We start from the raw sequence: 17,588 nt of genomic DNA, 5'->3' as shown, positions 1-17,588 counted from the left end.
CTCTGATCCAGCGGGGTGCACCTATTGCGGCCGAGTTTGATCGATGGCGCTCTAGGCGGCCCGCCGTGCATCTCCGTGGTTGACGGAGGTGACGTTCGGGCCGCTTCCCACCCTTACACAATGCCGCGCTAGGGATGAAGACTCTATGGCAGGCGTTGCTGCGCGTGGCGGCGGCGGCAGACGCGTTTGTTAGCAACGGCGGAAGTCGCGCGGGATTTGGGGGCGTGTTTTCTTTGCGCGGGAAGAGGAAGGAGCGTTTGGAGCCTGTGGAATGGAGGCGGTGTAAATTGTAAAATGGGTGTAAAATGGTGTTCCCGGAACGTGCCACTGAGCTCTACAGAGGTGGTTGTTTGATTCGTTTAGCAAGGAGACCGGTGGGATTCAAAAGCTGGGAAGGCATAGTTTGATATTGCCAAGTGCACATACTAACAGCACGGCGCTGGGACCTCTGACAATTAAAATTCGGCCTAGCAAATCACAGGGTTTGTTTACAAAGCTGATAATTAAGCTAAGGCTGCAGCCTTGAAACACTTGGGAACAAGCCCTATTGGATTCATTGGGACCTACTTCTGAGTAAACAATAATTTCCAAAAAGATTTTGGTGATGTACAGAATTGGTCCTGACTAATTTTTTGTAATTTGATATATACCAGCGTGCTGGATATTTACAGAACACAAAGATGTACAGTCTAACTTGGCTTGGATCCAGAATTAGCTTTGTGTTTCACCCAGTCTGCCTTCTTGAAACAAAGGGCTTTTTGTGTGGGAGAGATGCAGAGACAAGGATTTGCATTAGTTTGATTTTAGCCAATGCTGATAAGAACTGATAGTTTTAAGAAACAGACTTGCCCATCAGACACCACAAATGAATAACTCGGTGGGGAAAGCTCCCAAAGAATGCTGCACACCAGAAGCCCCATGGCAGAGCTCATCCTGCCCCCTGAAGGCTTTATCAGTATTCTCAACAAGGTGCCTTTTTGTATTGTTTTTCAATGCCTGCTAAAACCTTTTTCTTTAGACGAGCATGTATTAATGTGATCCTTCACAATAAAATGAAGTTGTACTTTTTACTTTCAGCAGTTCCATTTCTTGACCTCTTATACAGTGAGTGATGGCCGCAAGTCTCAACACTGTTGATTTAGAACACATTCCTGATTCAGGAATATTGCAGCCAGCCTAGTACCAATAGCTGGCACTGATCTTAATAGCTCATGAAACAAACTCCTAGACAAAAGTGATCTTGTATAGTAATGCTGTTAAAGTTATGTATTACTGTATTGCATTTGCATATAAATAAAATCTAACAAAAAATCCAACAGAAACAAGATCCCAAAGACAACATGTTTCTGAATAAAAACAACAGGACTCTGTGACCCCTTAAAAGGCAACCATCTTATTGCAGCATGATGAGTATTTGATCAGCCTACTTTGTAGAATAGATCATCAGGTGTATGAAGCAGACACGCAGCTCAGAGGTCTGTACAAAATATCCCAGTGTAAACGTTGTGTTGAATCTTGCAGCAGGATTGTCTGAGCTGCAGGTGCAAGGGCAACATGTGCCTTTCCTGCTGTAGCCAAGTGCATCTTAGTGTAATCTCCTTTGCCTTAATAAATCTAGCTTAGGGCATCATTGTAGGGCTGGAGATATCAGAAAGCAAACAGAAATCCCGGGAGAAGAGAACAGAGCCTATCTCCAGAAAAGATGCTAGTTTCGCCGATGGCTGAGAGAAACAAGGAAACCATCCTTGAGGTGCTGGCTGACTATGTGGATGACACAAGATCAGCTTTTGGGCTTGAACTGGGATCTGGCACAGGACAGCATGTGGTGCACTTTGCCCAGGCCTTGCCCACGGTCATCTGGCAACCCTCAGAGATCAGCCCAGCTTCTCAACAGAGGTATACTGGGGCCTGTGGTGACAGCAAGGGATGGGTGTTGTAGTAGTGTGTGGACCATGCTTTCCCTTGGCCCCAGCAGAATGTTGGCACAAAATCTGCACTAAAAAGAACTGGCTCTTAGTCCTTGTTTATAGTCAACCAAAAGGGACTGTTAAAAACCATATGGCAGCTTGTGTTCAGTAGCCTGGAAATGCCTTTCCAAGAAATAGCTAGACTGTTCTGCATTGGACAGATCCTAGCTGTGCATATATTCTTGGTAAGAAAGACTTGCTGCTGAAGCAGTAATGGCATGTGTATATTTCAGCGGAATAGTGAGAACTTCTTGGTGGCAATCTGTCTTAGACTATAGAATAATCTGGCAATAAAACAGTATATGCCAAGGTAGATGCATTTTTTAAAAACTTGGCTTTAATACCTGGTGTTGCTTTGACTACTTAGCCTGGGTCTGTGGATTGTTGGTAGATTAAAATTATCATGGTTAATACTACAGTTAATATTACAGTATGAGAAATGAGGATATTTTTTTTTGAGTTGTGGTATGACAAACATGAACAAACGGTTGGCGAGCGTCCAAGGGGTTTTCCAGACGTTCCTTCTTTACATTTTATTTTATTGTTAGCTATTCCTGAAATTTACAATTTGCAAAACATGCACAAGGGTGAGGATAAAATTGTAACAGCATTTCGTAGGTGGCATCTTGGCCTGTGCAAAAATCATCTGGCGCAAACAGCTTACGGTAAGTCAACAGATGGCGTAAAGAGGGTGTTGTGTGGGGTATTCCTTTTCAAATAGCAATAACATTTCTAATAGTCATTGCTCACCAAGAGGTGTTGGGAGGGATGAGGACAGAAACTGAAGGGCATAAAATGGCATGGGAGATTGTGCCAGTGTGCTGTATTGCTTGTCGCTAGCGTCACATACACATGTAATTGAGTGCCTGTGTCATTTACACTGACCATAATTCACAGAGCAGTCACATCTGAAATCTTAGCACTGTCACTTGGAAAAATCATAAAAATGTGTCCACCCCTTTAACTTGGAGAATCAGTGTTGGATGCATATATCATACCCTTGTCTAGCCTTTCTCTGGTTCAGAGAAAGAAGTTACATACATTTCCCACTAGCCTCCCACTATATTGCCTGACTGTATTTCAAACCCAGTGCTGCTTTTTTGTGGGGCCAGGATGAAGGAAACTGGAGAAAGTAATTCCATTTTTTTTTTATTATGGCTTTACGCACAAAAATAAGAATCTTCCATCTTTTCCCACAGCATCTCTGCTTACATCCAAGCCACCAAGGTGACCAATGTCCGAGAACCCCTTGCCATAGATGTAACACAGCCATGGGACCAGTGGGCTGGCTTGAGTCAAGGCTGTTGTGACTTCATCATTATTATTAACCTGCTGCACATGACTGATCAAGGCCTGGAGGTATGACAAAGCACTTAGGTCAATATTATGGAAACTGACCTCTGCAAAGGATCTTATTCAACAGATAACCTTTTGTGTTGTAGGGAATGTTTAAAGGCATAGGACAACTGCTGAAACCTGGAGGCATTTGCTTGGCCTACGGGGTGAGTATAGGAAAACCATCCATTACAGCTTAAGCTCAGTGGGAAGGCAATCACAGGCAAAGTCACAGGCTTGCCAGGACTCCCCATTTCATTACATCTAGATATGGGTGGGGCTTGCTAGAAGTCTTGATTTGTGCAGCTCTCAAAGTGCCTGACCACCAGCTTGTTGTTGGGAGCCTTTGAATTGATGTGCAAAACAGGAGCCCCAAGGATCACTCTCCCTCCACATCAGCCAATAGGAAGGCCGAGTGCTTCTGCTTATTGCTCTGCTCGGATGCGTAAGAGTTTTGTGCACCCAAGCCCAGCGCTAAGCAGTATCCCCCACTGCCCCTGCATCAACTTGATGGAAAAGGGGAACCTCAAGGTTGGAAAGCAGCTCATATTTTCATCCAGTTCTGCCACAAGACTGAGTCATGAGTCTTACAGCACAATGCCTCCTCAGAAGCAAATCCTACTGAATTCAATGGGGCTTGCTCAAGGGTCACTGATGTTAGGTTTGTTGCCTTCGTTCTAGACCTTTGCCCTAAGAGCCCCATAGAATGCTGGCCCGATGTTAATTCCCTCTGCTTCCACTCCACAGCCCTTCGCCGTTAATGGGATCATCCTCCCAGAGTGCAATGTGCAACTGGATAACATGCTCCAGGCCAGGTATGTTAGAGCTGAAGGACAGGATTCCATCTCATCTCCCTTGTGGTGACCACCAAAGGCCTAGTGAGGTCAAGGTAGGATGGGGAAAGGCTACTTGGAAATTTCCCCTTGATTTATTTCCTCACTATTTACATGTTGTGTAGTAGCATGGAAGATGGACAACAGGGCAAGATTTTGTGTTACGTGATGAAGACGAGCTACAGGCAGAGACCGTTTAGCCTTTAGCCTACTGTTTCTCCTTCCTTGGGAAAGGCTCTAAGGATTTCGTTGTGACGAGGCCATGTTCTACTTTTAACACATTATGCTTTTAAAATGGCAGAAATCCTGAGTGGGGACTGAGAGACGTGGAGGAGCTTCGTCAACTGGCAAACACTAATGCACTCCGGCTCGAGCGCATGGTAAGAGGCTGAGGTCAGCCTACAACATTGTAGGGGGCAATGAAATAGAACTGCAGAAACCACAACCACCACTTCCCACTCTTGCTCTTTGTTTCCTGGGAATGGGGATCCCACCAGCTCTGCAGTTTCTCCCATAGGCTTCCATTTTGCTCATCCTCCCTGATGCAATACTCAGTGCCTATTTTTCTTCCTCAGCTAGAGATGCCTGAATACACCAAATGTTTGATCTTTCGGCGGAGGGAGTTATGATCTCTGGCTACGGAAAAGCTAAAGGAGGACTGCCCTATTTATATGGATGGGTGTGGAAATTAAATTAAGAAAAAGAAATGGATGCTTCTGCAGCTTCTTTGGGGGAGGGGGGGAATAACGTTTTCAGAATGGCTTTAGGAAATTCTATTCTCTGTGCTGCCCCAGGATGACGAATGCCTCCTGTACCCCCTTCTAAGACCTTGCATACACCGGTGGTCACAACCCACCAACTAGTTCTGCAGAGACAGAAACTTTTAACCCAAGGCCTATGAGGAAGCACAGACTGAAAAAAGTTTTAAATACTTTATTGTCACTGGTTCCATTCTGTCTACACCAGCACTAAACACAAGAGATGAGTCTTCAAAAGCAGCGAGCATAAGTAGGGCAGAGGGAGGGGAGAAGAAACGCAGGCCTGGAGCAGGCTGTGTTCAATGTCGTGGATTCTCCAAAGGGATTGAGAAGAGACACGGAGGGCTGTGAGATCATGGAGGGGGGGCAGTGGTGTTGGAGGTGAAGGCCACTTGATTGGCAAGATGCAACCATAGAATGTACTAAAGGGGAGGTGGCGAGAAGGATGTAGGCCCAGATCATGCTGTGGGCTGGGCCCATTTACTCTGGCTTTGGAGCATGCTTAAATGCAGTTTCCAATGAGAAGAGCAGCTCTCCAACCTGTAACGGCGCACATAGGAGGCACTCCTTGAGAAGTCTGCTCTGCTACCCAGCCAACACAAAGCTAGGAGGATCAGGCAGTGGGCTACTCTCTCTCCACAGCCAAGGAACAGTGTATAAGGTTATTTGAGCACAGGTGTCTCTCGCTCCTCCCAGAAGGCTCACTTAGTGAGGGATGGAGGGGGGGAGGTACAGGTAGCCAACGGGAAACTACCTAGGACAGCGGGGGCTCAGCTCTCCGTTCCCCAGGGTGGGGATGGCGCAAGGTAATAGCAATGGTGTAGCGAGTACAGCAGTGACCAACAGATGGTAGTGTTACAATGTCTTAGAAACCCACCCCTCCCTTTCCTCATAAGCCAAGAGATTAGTCAAAGGAGATCAGCTGAGCCTCTCCGCTGCCGCCTTGTGCCTGTTGCACCTGGACTGGAGCCTGCTGAGGCTGCTGCTGCTGCTGCTGAGGTCCTCCAGGAGGTGCCATCTGTAAGGAGGCAAACAGGGAAGCGAGTAAGGAGGACTTGTTTAAAAAGGCACCCCCATTTAAAGCTACTGTAGATAACGGTCCTCCAACCCATGGATCGGCACAGAGGCTAAAAAGCCAAACAATGTTGAGCTGAAGGAATTCAGGGCATCAGCCTAACATAACATGAAGAAGTTGCCAAAACAGTTGCCCCCAAAGTGGCTGGTCAAAGACTCACCTGCTGATACATAGGCTGCTGTCCTGACAGGTAAGGCTGCTGGGGTGGCATGTTACTCAAACCCTGTTCCTGGCCAGGGAGGGTTGACATGAGGTTCTGGCAGGAAAAGAAGAGGGCATAAGACTTTCCGCCAATCCACATGGCTCCATTCATAACAGGAGTCAGCCTGGAGCTTAGGGGTGGCTTTGCTGCCTCTATGCACATACAAGAATTCCCCTTCAGTCCTGTCCGCCGGCTGCCCTCACACCGGACACTGGAGAAGGCGCACAGCGCAACAGTTTCAAGGAGTCTCTCACCTGCATATTGTAGGGCTGGTAGCCCATGGAGACCGACTGATTGCCCATGTAACCCTGCGGCGCTTGTGTCATGGCTGGGATCGCCTGGGTCTGGGAGGGGGCAGCTGCGTTCTGAAAGGTAAAGGAGGCAGGAATGGGTAAGAAGTCTAGACAAACTTCAACACACAGGCAAGAACACACAGGGAGAAACTTTTGCTACTTGCAAGCTGGCAAAGACTATATTCCACTCTTCCTCCAAGGAGGTCAAGGCAGCATTGCACTCCTCTCCACTTTATTCGCACAACCAACCTGGGATGTAGGTGCTATAGGTAAGATGGAGAGCTTACTACCTGCACTGTGCTTGATGGCTATGGGAAGACCTGAACCTGGATTTCCCAGGTCCAAATCCAGATGCTTGAACCACAACACACACAATGTGATGAACTGGACCGTAGTCCATTGAAGCTGATGCAATGATGATTATTTTTTTGTCTCTTATGTTGCCCCAAGGCTCCGTTATTTTTGCTGCAACAGACTTAACTTGGCTACCTTTCCGGAAATGGTTTAAAATAGGTGCTTCATCTTCATAATAACAGAAGCATCGCCGCTAGAATGATTCGAACTTGGATCTTCTCCGTCCTAGTCAAACACTAATGACATCACCACACTGGCTAGAACTCTCCCTCCACTTTCACAACAGCACATATAACCTGCTGGGATTTAATCCCCCGATTTGGGACAGAGGAAATTTGGGCTGTGGGTCAAACTTGCCTGGTAGCCTTGGGTAGGTGTAGGTTGGTAGGAAGAATAGGCAGGATTCGTGGTGGGCACAGCCTGCCCTTGCGGAGCTGCCTGGGCATTATTAGTGCTTGCTGAGTACATGTAGGTGTTCACCATGTTGGGATCTGAAATACAGATGAAATATGAGAAAAGGACAGCCTTCCGAGACCAGGCCAGCTAGCCCAGTATCCCATTTCAGGTGCTTTCAGCTAACACATTCCCCCTCCATCCTATTGCTCTTACCTGTTCCTGCCACAGGCATTGCAGTGTACGGTCCGGTGCTGCCCTGGGCAGGCTGGCTCATGTACACTGTGTGCATAGGTGAGCCCTCCACAGAGCCTGCTGGGCTGAAGGTGCCTGGGAAGCTTGTGGGGCCTGATGGCTGGTAGATCACCCCGCCAGCAGGAGGCATGGCCTGCAGCTGCAGAGACAGGAAGCAGGTTAAGAGAGGGATGGTGACTTGGCTGATGCATTTGCAAAGAGAACAGCCACGGAAGGGAAGAGGAGGAGGGATTCTCGGCCTCTCCACCCGTCATACCTGAGCATACGGCAAGGAGAAAGCAGGCATCTGGGCCCGCATTTGGATCGTTTGCTTCTGCTGCTCCAGTCGCAGCTGGCGCTCCTTCTCTTGCTCCTGAAGCCGCTGGATCGCCAACTGCCGTTGCATCTCCAGGTATTCCTACAAGTTGGAGAAGCACATAGGATGCGTTACAACACGGGAGCCATGGGACTTCATGCTTTACTAGGCTGCACCACTTGCAAACCATTTTGCAGAGGGCAGGTGTACCTTTTGTACCGGACACACTTGGCAGCGGCCACCTCACCTGTTTCTTCTGCCGCATAATCTCAAGCTTCTGGGCTAGCTGGATCTGGCGCTGGCGCTCGGCCTCCTCGGCAGCGCGGCGCAGCTTTTCCCGGTGTTCCTCCCGCAGAGCATTCAGGGCTCCCCGCGCATCCCGGATCTGGGCAAGTTTATCTTGAAGTCCCTCATAGTACACTGGGCGAGGGGAAGGGGCGAAAAAAGGCACTGTCAGAAGCCCCACCCCCGTGAGATTCACAGGAGGTATAGCTCCCACCTTGAGGAAAGCAGGGCAGACTCCTCAGCGTGGGCCAAAGGCATCACGCCATCTTCCCTTCCTTCCCACCCCAATGCTAAAAAGTGGAAAGGAAGCACCAATGCCCATTTTGGTTCAACGCAAGGAAGTCAATTAACCGCCTATGATTTAACGGGGAGAGAGGCGATCCCAACCGTGCTACAAGCTCCTCCCGCAGGTCTCTGCCCCCATTAAGGGCCGGGGCCCTGGGAACTTACTGCGGCGCTCATCCAACTGGTTCAGCAGCTCCAGGAGCTGAGGGTGCATGCTGTTGATGGACTGGAAGAGCGAGAGCACGGCAGAGTCATTGGTGATGCTCCGGCCCCGCAGGTGGTTGCTCTTCATGCGGTTGACGAAGGTGGTGACGGCGTTCTGCAGAGCCTTCAGGAACTGGTCGTGGCTCTCGTCTGTCTCGCCGTTTTGGTATTGCTGCTGGGGAGACCATCAGAGAGAGATGGGGAGACCATTAACTGGAAGCCGCAATTCCAACTAAGTTAAAGCTCAACGGAGTTCATTTTTCAATGTGGCTTCAGCGGCCTTTGGGTTACCCCTGTCCTGTTTCCCTGCAAGGCTATGCATCTCCTGTAAAAACCTTAAACCTCCAGACTGTTCAAATGCAGCACAGAAAGCTTGCCGCACTCCGTGCCTGGCCTCCTTTAATCCCGCTGCTCACATTGGAGAAAGAAACAGCAGTTGCTCACCAGCTGGCAACCATTTCAGGAAAAAACCAAACAAACCCAGCAGCTGAGCCTAATTCTGCCTTACTGTGGAGCATCCTAAGAGCACACAGGAAAGGAAGGCTGCTCTTACCTCCACCACACTGAGCGGGGCAGGCTGGACCTCGGTGTTCTGGGTTGCTGGCTCCCCCATGGATAGCGGGGCTGAAGGGGTGGGGCTCTTGCGCACCTCCTCCTGCTTCTTCTCCCAGTAGTTGCGGTTCAGGTACCGAGCCAGCTGCAAGGAGATGTTGGGAAACAGGAAGCAAGCTGGTTGTCACTAGCCAGGGTGTCGCTGATACCAGCAAACTACAAAATGGCTTATGGGGACTGGGGGGTCTTACCTCAGGGTCAATGTCCTCGGCCAGAGGTGCAGAGGAGTTCTGAAATAAGACACATATGACAGGATTAACCACCCATGCAAAGATGGGTACCCCCACTGCCTCCCCTTTCCTTAGGAGATCAAGCTTGAAACGCTGCCTGTTTCAGGCTTCAAGGCATGAGGGGACTTGTCAGCAGAAGGAGCTGCTGAAGCAAGGTGACAGGAAAAGCCAGCACCCATTCTCTTCCTCTCCCATGGACTTGGCTGGACTTACCAAAGAACCACAGAATGTTCACGACACGGGAGAAGTGTCTAAATAGCAATAGGGGAAATCTCTCCAGGCGGGTGGGCACTTACCACAGGTGAGGAATAGAGGGTGTTGACTGGTGGAGCCGATGAGGTGACTGGTGTCGGCTCAGCCTTGGGGTATGTGGAATACGTGCTTTTCTGTCTCTGCAGAGGAAAAGCAAGAGGGAGAACGATATAGGAATGCTTCATCGATTCCTGAACTTGCACAGCAAGCCAGGAACCACTTTTGCAGTCAGCCAGCAAGCCAGAAGCTGATCGGGAATGAAGCATGCCTCCTGACAGTTACCAGCCACGCCTGGGCATCTCAGAATGGCACAAATAAGTGTGCAGTTAGTGATGAAATTAAGATTCACCCAGAATCAGCATGGTCTTTATCTGCTCTTAATTAGACAACAAAATGGGAAAGTTAGTGCAGCATTTTAATTAACTGAACACGACATAACGTGTATGTTTTCCGGAATCGCTTCTGGTAGTTACAAACACCCGATTGGCAAAGTACCCAACAATTAAAATGCCTCATTTTGGCAGGGGGGAGACGACATCAGGACAAGTTTCCCATATTTGAGGGCTAGGCTGTTACAGGGAAAGAGGGAGTTTATGCAGAACACTGAGCTACCTAAACTCTTTGGGCGCTACAAGGCAGTCAACCCTGCAGGGTACCTCCGAGTATTAATGTCACAGGAATCCCCCCATAATTCTCAAGACACAAACCATCCTTTCCTTCTCCTCTGCCTCTGACTGGGAGAGTGCAATGGCCAGCTGCAGCTCCTCCTCCTCCTGCAGGGCAGTTTCATCACGCTTGGGAGGCAGCTGAGGGCAGAAGAAACAGCAGTCACTGTAACCCGGGTGAAGAGGTGACGGGTGAAGCTGTAGCCCCATCCCTTGCCATCACAGCCAAGTGCTCACCTGGGACTGCTGGGAAAGAGGGCTGGTCAGGTACTCAGGAGGAAGCTCCGTGGTTGCAGTTCCTTTCCCTTCTGCTTTCCTGTGTATACAGAGAAGCCAGGATCATGACCACAGCTGAACTGCAATCTGGTGGTCGGCCAGGGGTTTGGGGGGAAGAGAGGACCACTCAACACCTGCTATATTGTAGCATCTATTAATCTGCAATAAGCCAATTAGCTCTTTCTCTTTAAGTTGCAACTTGCCAGACTACAGTGGAACCTTGGTTCTCGAACTTAATCCGTTTGACTCCCGAAACAGCTCGAAAACCAAGGTGCAGCTTCCTACTGGCTGCAGGAGCTTCCTGCACTCAAGCGGAAGCCGGGTTGGACGTTCGGCTTCTGAAAAACGTTTGAAAACCGGAACACTTACTTCCGAGTTTTCGGCGTTCGGGAGCCAAAACATACGAGTATCAAGGCATTCAAGAACCAAGGTACAACTGTATTCAGTTTACTGTTAGAGGAATAAGAACTCTCTCCCTCCAGAGTATGCACATGTAGAAAGAAAGGCTGCCAAAAAAAACCCTCATTCTTCCCCAACCTTTCTGTGCCAACGACCCTCTTCATTAGCTGAGCTCCAATACTTACTTGTTGAGATGCTCGTAGCAGGGCTCACACACTCGCACCTCCTTCTCTATGCCGAACTTGGGAATGGTGGAATACTTGGAGGAGCACTTCCCGCAGAAAATCTGCCCACATGCCCGGCAGTGGTGCTGCAAACACAGGGAGAGGTCAAGAATAGAAGCCCACTAGAATTTAAATCTCCCGGCCACCACCTCCTCTTGCTGCCATTATAACATGGCTCTGTGTCATGTCAGCTGCCACAGGAAAGGAGCTCCAGGTCGGGACAGGGAGCTGCACCACTCACCTTACGAGTCACCACCCCAAACTGGACTCTGCACCGGTGACACTCCTCTGCGTCCACCCAGTCTGGGGCCTGCCGCACAGAAACAAAGCAAGTATTGGGTAACAAAAAGGCCGTCACAAAGCCTTGAAGTGATCCTAAGAACCCGAAAAAAGCACCCCCAAGAGCAGCAGTATTTGAGGAGGGATCCCAGATAGAGAAAATGCATGTGTAACATAAGGAGGCAGTAAAAACTAAATAGATGGTTCTCTTCCCGAACTGGAATGCTGGCCATTCTTGGGATACTCTTGCCAGTGATCCATGCTCTGACAGCCTCGCAGTTAGACTACTGCAATGCATTCTACGTGGAGCTGCCCTAGAAGATGGTTAGGAGGCTGCAGATAGTGTAGAATGCCGCTGCTTGTTTACTGAATGAGATGCAAAGACAGAGTTACATTACATCAATTTTCTGTTATCTGCACCAGCTAGCTATTTGATTCCAAGTCTACTTCAAGGTGTTAATATTGGCTTATATTACACTAAATGACTTGGGATCCAAGTATATGTTTGAGTTCTTCCCTTGTTGTGTGCCACTTGCAAGCTAATATCTGTGGAAGGGGCCCTTCTCGTGGTTCCACCCCTGAGTAGTGCTTGGTATGTAGGGTGTGGTTGTGTGAGAGACCCGTGTGAGGGCCTTCTCAGTTGTGGCACCCTCCATGTGGAATTCCGCTGCCTCTGGAGATCTACCAGGTGTCCTTCCTACTTCAGTTACATAGGTTGCTCAAAATGCACCATGGCAGTATATGTGCCGGGGCAAAATTCTAAAAAAAAGCTCAACAATTCTGGTCGGCCCTCGTGCATGTTCACTTCATCAAAACTGGCCCTCTTTGAAAAATAAGTTTGGGCACCCCTGGGGTATGAGCAATCTGATTCCGTAACAATCTATTAGAAGTATTTACTTTCTGCTGTTGCTTTTAATGTTGGCTTTAGTTCTGCACATTTTTTTACCTTTTGTGAACCACCCTGGGATGCTGTTGTGAAGAACATTATAAAAACGAGATAAGCGAGTAAGTAACACAATTAGCTTCTCTTACTTCCCACAGCCCACAATGTACAAATCGAGTGGGATATGTTCTATTTTTGCTGTCACCCACCCCCAGGCAGCTGAATTTTCACTGGAGACTGATTCAGCCCAAACTCAGCAACAGAAGTATCAAGACAGATTATAATTACCACAAAAAAGTCCAAATCATTTCCATATGTGAGGTGTGCCCCTTTCCCAATTGGGACACTCACCCTTTCCGCTGCAAACATGGCATCACTCTCCTTGAATTCTGGGAAAACATGACCTGCAGGAAAGATCAACAATGTCACTCTGTTGGGATCTTCAACCACTGGCACTAGCTGGTACTTGGGATGGGGGCACCAAGTGACAGACCTGAGAAGCTGTGCACACAAGCCATTTACCTCCTCACCACGTTCCCTTTTCCAACCAAAGAAAACATGACATCCCCACAAAAGTACTGAGGGGATGAGGCTAGAGCAATCTGCATAGATTGGCCTTCCAGAATTAAGTCCAACAAACCGTCTGATCCATAGTGCAACATATCATAATATCACAAGTGACAAAGATCACAGAAATTCTTCTTGGCTCTGGAAGCTACTGTGTTCCGTTAGGGCTTATACCTAAGACACTGACACACTACATGGAAGCTGGTCATTGCTGTTTCTTAAAACAAATGCACCAGTGTGCTTTCTCCAGATCCTCAACTGAACATACTCCGTCTCCCCCCCCCCCCTTCTTCACAGCACAGGTCACTCATCCTTACCTTCAACCTTCATGATCTGGTAAGTGTCCTGCACCACCTTGTACTTGGGTTCATTGCGGAAGGCATGAGCCCATGCCTGGATCAAGTACAGGATCTTGTTGCGAACATTGGCTTCAACTTGTCTCTGTAGAAATGTGCAGAGCCAGGATCAGGCAATATGCCCAATGGAAACGAACCCACAATCTTCCAAGGGGACAGCGTAAGCGCAATTTAACTGGGAAATGACACTTGGAGCAATGCCCCTTGCCATCTAGTATCAGAAACCCAACCTCAGTTATTCTCTTTGCTCACTACCTGTATATTCATCTTCTACTAGGGGTGGGAAGGACAGAGAAAGAGTGGTTTTCCTTGTAAATTTCCTCCTGCTGGAAAGGAACTCCATGTTTGGCCTATGAGGGTGCTTCACTGTTTATAAATTTGGATTTCTTTTTCTTTAAACAGCTGTTTACGGAGAGGAGAAACAGCCAAAAAGCTCCTACCTTCAGCAACTCCTTCAACTCCTCCATGGTCTGTTTGTTAGCCACTTCATCGTGAACTGTTTGACCACAGTTCTTTACCACAGATTCCAAGACCTACAAGGAAAATATATTCATGAGCATGCACTGTCCCTGACCAAATATCCAAAGAGGTACCCTGCTGGATCAGGCCAAAGGCCTGTCTAGTCAAGTATCCTGTTTTCCCCAGTAGCCAACCAGATGTCCATGGAAATACCACCAGCAACCAGTACAAATGCAACAGCCCTTTCCCCCTGTTTCCCCCCAGAGGACTGATATTGAAAGGCATACCACCTCTGGTATTGGAGGCACTGATAGCTTTATCCTCCAGGAATCGGTCTAATCCCCTTTTAATGTTGCCCTAGTTAAAAGTAATTAGCAGCAGAAGTTCTGGTCCTCCTTTGAACAAAAAGTGGGCTGGCTGCACATCTCTCTCGCAAGGTTAGGGAAAGAAAGCTTCTCTCATTGACCTGGGAGAGTGAATACACCCTGAGGAAGTTGTGTTCACTTTAGCTTACCTCTAGTGCGTAGAGAGCCACATGTGGATTCTTGTCGTTGACTTTCTTCTTTATTGCACCAACAGCGTATTTAGCCCTGGACAACAAAATGCGAAGAACAACTCAGTCTAATGGCAGCATACAAGGACTAGTTGTCATTCTGAAGCCACCCCAAAATCCCTGCTCTCATGAAATATAATAGCAGCACTTATAATGGAAGAGGAAAAGGTGTCAATATGTGTCAAGATTCGAAGCTAAATTATTTGACTAATCTACGATAACTGTTCCATTTACCAATCAAAATCATTTACGTGTGAGGTGGTGAATATCTTGCACGTCTGAGTTTACTACGTAATGCAGAAACTGCTGTGTGATGAAAGAATATGCTTCATTTTCTTAAGTATCAGTAGTTGTAGAAAACACTTGGAAATACATGCAGTGCCTTCTCTACCTATTCTTTTCTACAGATACCTTCCTTGTCAAATATTTTCAGACAATTTCGTTATTAAAACAGAACACACAGAACCAAGCCAATATAAGCAAACATAATTGTCACATAATTATTATTATTTTCCTTTTGCACAAGAGCTGGAACTTCTTTGTTGACAGCATGTCTCTAGTTTCACAGGACAAGAAACCCACAAAACAATTTCCTCATCTCCTTCAGCAGAGGACATATATCTAGAAGAGCAGATCTCATATGGAGTTTTAACAGTTGTTCTGTTAATAAATACACTAATAAATACACTGGGATGAGATGGAATTTTAATATCCAAAAAGACTGACATTAATAGATGACTTAATTGACTATCCTGAAAATCCATTTTTCTGAAGAAAATTTACAGCTACTCAGAAGATATACCTTCCAGACACTAAGCTGAACCAATGCTCACACCAGTACAACACGACAGTGCTCAGCAACACCAAGTCCTTCTCAGTAAACAATGACAGCAGCCAAATTGTTGGGGGCCACCAGAAATCACCTGGTGGGGGGGGGTCCACACATGGCCCACATATTATTTACCTCTGCATTAGTTTCATAGAGACAGAGCATGCCATAGTAGCAACAATGGTGGCTTTGGATGTGGAAACCCCCAGGTTCAAATTTTTGCTCACCCTTGAGGCTCAAAGGATGAACCTGGGCAACCACAAATACTCAACTTACTCTACCGCAAAGGGCAGTTGCGAGGTTAAAATGTGGGACAGCTCAGTGTCCTAAACCTATCAATAAACCTTGATGCTTATGGAGTGAAGAAAGATTGATGCAGGCATCAGCACTTACTGGGTGTCACCCTGACGAATCATATCACAAATCTGGAGGATGGACTCCCAGTCTGTCTCCAGCAGCAGCTGACTGGTAGCTTTATCTGAAATACATTGAAATAACCATTAACCATTCAGGTCAAATGCTAATATAGTTATTTGCTTTGGGAGTCTGTTGGACAAATAAGCCATACTTGGTATTTGTTGGTAGAGCACACCAGAAATTTGAGAACCTAGAGCATTTTGTTTTGTGACCTACTGTTCACCTAACAGTATCTTGCAAAATATCTTACATGTCTATACTTGGCATCAGCCCTTTGTATGTGGATTATAATTTTATTGAGTAATTTCTGTTGCATGGAATGGATGGTGAGTGGGATTGGGTGAGTGGGTGTATGAATGATGTGCATTATTTTGGTTGAAATTTTATGTTGTACTGTATTGTCTTGTAACATTCTCTGACTTTATAATTGATATTATGTTTATGATGTATGGTATATAGAAATGGATATTGTTTATGAATTTGTTTTGTTTATATATAAATCATTTTGTTTATTTTAATTATTGTGTTTCTAAATTTATTTTTATCTATTGTAAACTGTTGAGATTTTCATATAGTTTGCAATCTGTAAATGGAAACAACTGTTGCTGCTAAATGGTGGCCCCTTACGAAGAGCATTTCTAACCCCCAATAGCACAGTCAATATTAATTGCAGAGCACACTTGCTGTCTAGTGACCCTGCCCATGTCCAACGCTGCCATCCACAAAGCCTAATTATTTGCAACTGCTTCTGTGCATTTTCATCCTCTCACTTAATTGTCAAAAATTTTACTGTAAGCTTCTTTGACCTTTTTCTCTTTCTTTTGCTTATGTTACTCTAAAGTTCAATGTTCATGGACAGCACTATATAAAAATTGGCACTGGAGCTCATAATCTAATGACAATTGTGTGCCCATCCCCCATCCCCCTTTTCTTGTTTTCTGGTAAGCAATGTTATTGCCACCCCCACAGCAGCTGACACATTTCAAACTCCTTCCCCATGTGACATCTGCCCTAAATGCACCACTGTGTGCTCTCTTGACTCAGTCAGCTGAGAGTTCTGTTCTTGCCCTGTCACTTCCTGGATTGTTAGTCACCTTGCAGAGCCTGATTTTAGTAATAGTGGTGAGATCAGAAGTGTTGTACTGTAAAAACATAAAGCTTTTCATTTCCCAAAAGACTGTTAACTTTTCCCCAGAATTCAAAAAGGGCCAGATTAGTCAGTTTAAACAAACACCACAGCTCTGATCCAGTGATAACCCCTTCATTCGTCACTGAGTATGTGTTTTTGTGCATGTGTGTGTCTTGTTTATTTATCTAAGGCTTGTATCCAATGCTATTTGTGTTCAGAGTATATCCACTGATCTTTCTGAACGTGGCTTAGATCCAATGCACCCACACTGAGTAGGGCGAACACCGGTTCAAACCCCAAACGCCCATTTTCGAGATCAAAGGGCAGCAGAAGGAATGTTGTCACCCTGTCTGTGTCTGGCAGAGGAAGTCGGTTACAGCTGCTAGGCCCAAACACGGTTTTGTTTTTACGTGGGGAACTTCAATCTGGGCGTATTTGGGGCGACCATAGTGAATACCCATAGGGAAATTAATAGGGGCGGGAGGAGGGGGATGGGCAGCGAACAGAGAAGCAGCTTTCAGGGGGGAAACCCTATTTGGCTCCCAGTGTAATGGGAGCTGATGAAAAAGGGAGTTCCTCCGCGGAGGAGCTCCGGGCTTCGACGTTCCCCGCAGGAGCTCAGCCCGAAGAAGCGCAGCATCGGGCGAAGGTGCGAGGGGAGCGAAGGTGGGGAGAGGAAGGGGAAGGGTCAGAACATAACACCCCACCCAGGTATTGGGGGTCACAGGTCAAGGGGGCAGGTCGCTGCCGGGACTCCCTCCCGCGCCCAGTACCTAGAAGCCGCTCGAAGGTGCCGCCGCCTCGCCCCATGGCGATCCCCGTCCAAGAGCAGGTAGCACCGACCGCTGGATCTGGTTCGCCTCGGAAACCCGCTTCCGCAGCCTAGGCCCCGCTTCCGGCTTCCGCGGAACGCCGAGGCGGGAC

The 17,588-nt window shown here is 47.4% G+C and overlaps 2 protein-coding genes across 9 annotated transcripts; one reads left to right on the top strand and one right to left on the bottom strand.

Moving 5' to 3' along the window:
* Positions 1-2: 2 nt before the first annotated feature.
* Positions 3-4,842, top strand: LOC114589386 (methyltransferase-like 26 B). Of its 3 annotated transcripts, none has more exons than XM_077924120.1 (6): positions 3-289; positions 3,167-3,326; positions 3,410-3,469; positions 4,050-4,117; positions 4,437-4,515; positions 4,711-4,842. In XM_077924120.1, exons 1-6 carry the CDS (start codon positions 135-137, stop codon positions 4,762-4,764), a joined length of 576 nt encoding a protein of 191 aa, XP_077780246.1. In that variant the 5' UTR covers positions 3-134; the 3' UTR covers positions 4,765-4,842. The 3 variants fall into 3 exon arrangements, with proteins under 3 accessions (XP_077780246.1, XP_028571593.2, XP_028571584.1); XM_028715760.2 differs by having other exon boundaries at positions 3-969; XM_028715751.2 differs by lacking the exon at positions 3-289 and adding an exon at positions 1,489-1,896.
* Positions 4,843-5,053: 211 nt separating this feature from the next.
* On the bottom strand, positions 5,054-17,586 carry HGS (hepatocyte growth factor-regulated tyrosine kinase substrate). Of its 6 annotated transcripts, none has more exons than XM_077924118.1 (21): positions 17,438-17,586; positions 15,512-15,596; positions 14,251-14,326; positions 13,718-13,810; positions 13,239-13,362; positions 12,643-12,758; positions 11,434-11,502; positions 11,154-11,278; positions 10,531-10,609; positions 10,336-10,434; positions 9,673-9,768; positions 9,338-9,376; positions 9,088-9,231; positions 8,496-8,709; positions 8,008-8,180; positions 7,722-7,862; positions 7,427-7,604; positions 7,182-7,308; positions 6,425-6,542; positions 6,129-6,224; positions 5,054-5,911 (listed from the first exon to the last, which is right to left on the bottom strand). In XM_077924118.1, the coding sequence occupies exons 1-21, from the start codon at positions 17,472-17,474 to the stop codon at positions 5,798-5,800; spliced, it is 2,343 nt and encodes a 780-aa protein (XP_077780244.1). In that variant the 5' UTR covers positions 17,475-17,586; the 3' UTR covers positions 5,054-5,797. The 6 variants fall into 6 exon arrangements, with proteins under 6 accessions (XP_077780244.1, XP_077780245.1, XP_028571533.2 ...); XM_077924119.1 differs by having other exon boundaries at positions 6,425-6,535; positions 7,175-7,308; positions 9,673-9,770; positions 10,347-10,434; XM_028715700.2 differs by having other exon boundaries at positions 6,425-6,535; positions 7,175-7,308; positions 17,438-17,585.
* Between the last annotated feature and the right edge of the window lie 2 nt (positions 17,587-17,588).

This window comes from Podarcis muralis, chromosome 2 (genome assembly GCF_964188315.1).
Source record: "Podarcis muralis chromosome 2, rPodMur119.hap1.1, whole genome shotgun sequence".
Taxonomy (NCBI): domain Eukaryota; kingdom Metazoa; phylum Chordata; class Lepidosauria; order Squamata; family Lacertidae; genus Podarcis; species Podarcis muralis.
Note: the sequence above shows the minus strand (reverse complement) of the source record. Positions and strands in the feature narration are given on the sequence as shown.

Bases quoted from the DNA above. Each gene is read 5' to 3' on its own strand.
- HGS (XM_077924118.1), bottom strand. From the start codon at position 17,474: ATGGGGCGAGGCGGCGGCACCTTCGAGCGGCTTCTAG. The intron at 9,232-9,337 runs GTAAGACCCCCC...ATCTCCTTGCAG, and splicing joins CCGAGGACATTGACCCTGAG to CTGGCTCGGTACCTGAACCG. The intron at 8,181-8,495 runs GTAAGTTCCCAG...CCCCTCGCCCAG, and splicing joins CCAGTTGGATGAGCGCCGCA to TGTACTATGAGGGACTTCAA.
- LOC114589386 (XM_028715751.2), top strand. From the start codon at position 1,703: ATGCTAGTTTCGCCGATGGCTGAGAGAAACAAGGAAACCATCCTTGAG. The intron at 3,470-4,049 runs GTGAGTATAGGA...TCCACTCCACAG, and splicing joins GCATTTGCTTGGCCTACGGG to CCCTTCGCCGTTAATGGGAT. The intron at 4,516-4,710 runs GTAAGAGGCTGA...TTTCTTCCTCAG, and splicing joins CACTCCGGCTCGAGCGCATG to CTAGAGATGCCTGAATACAC.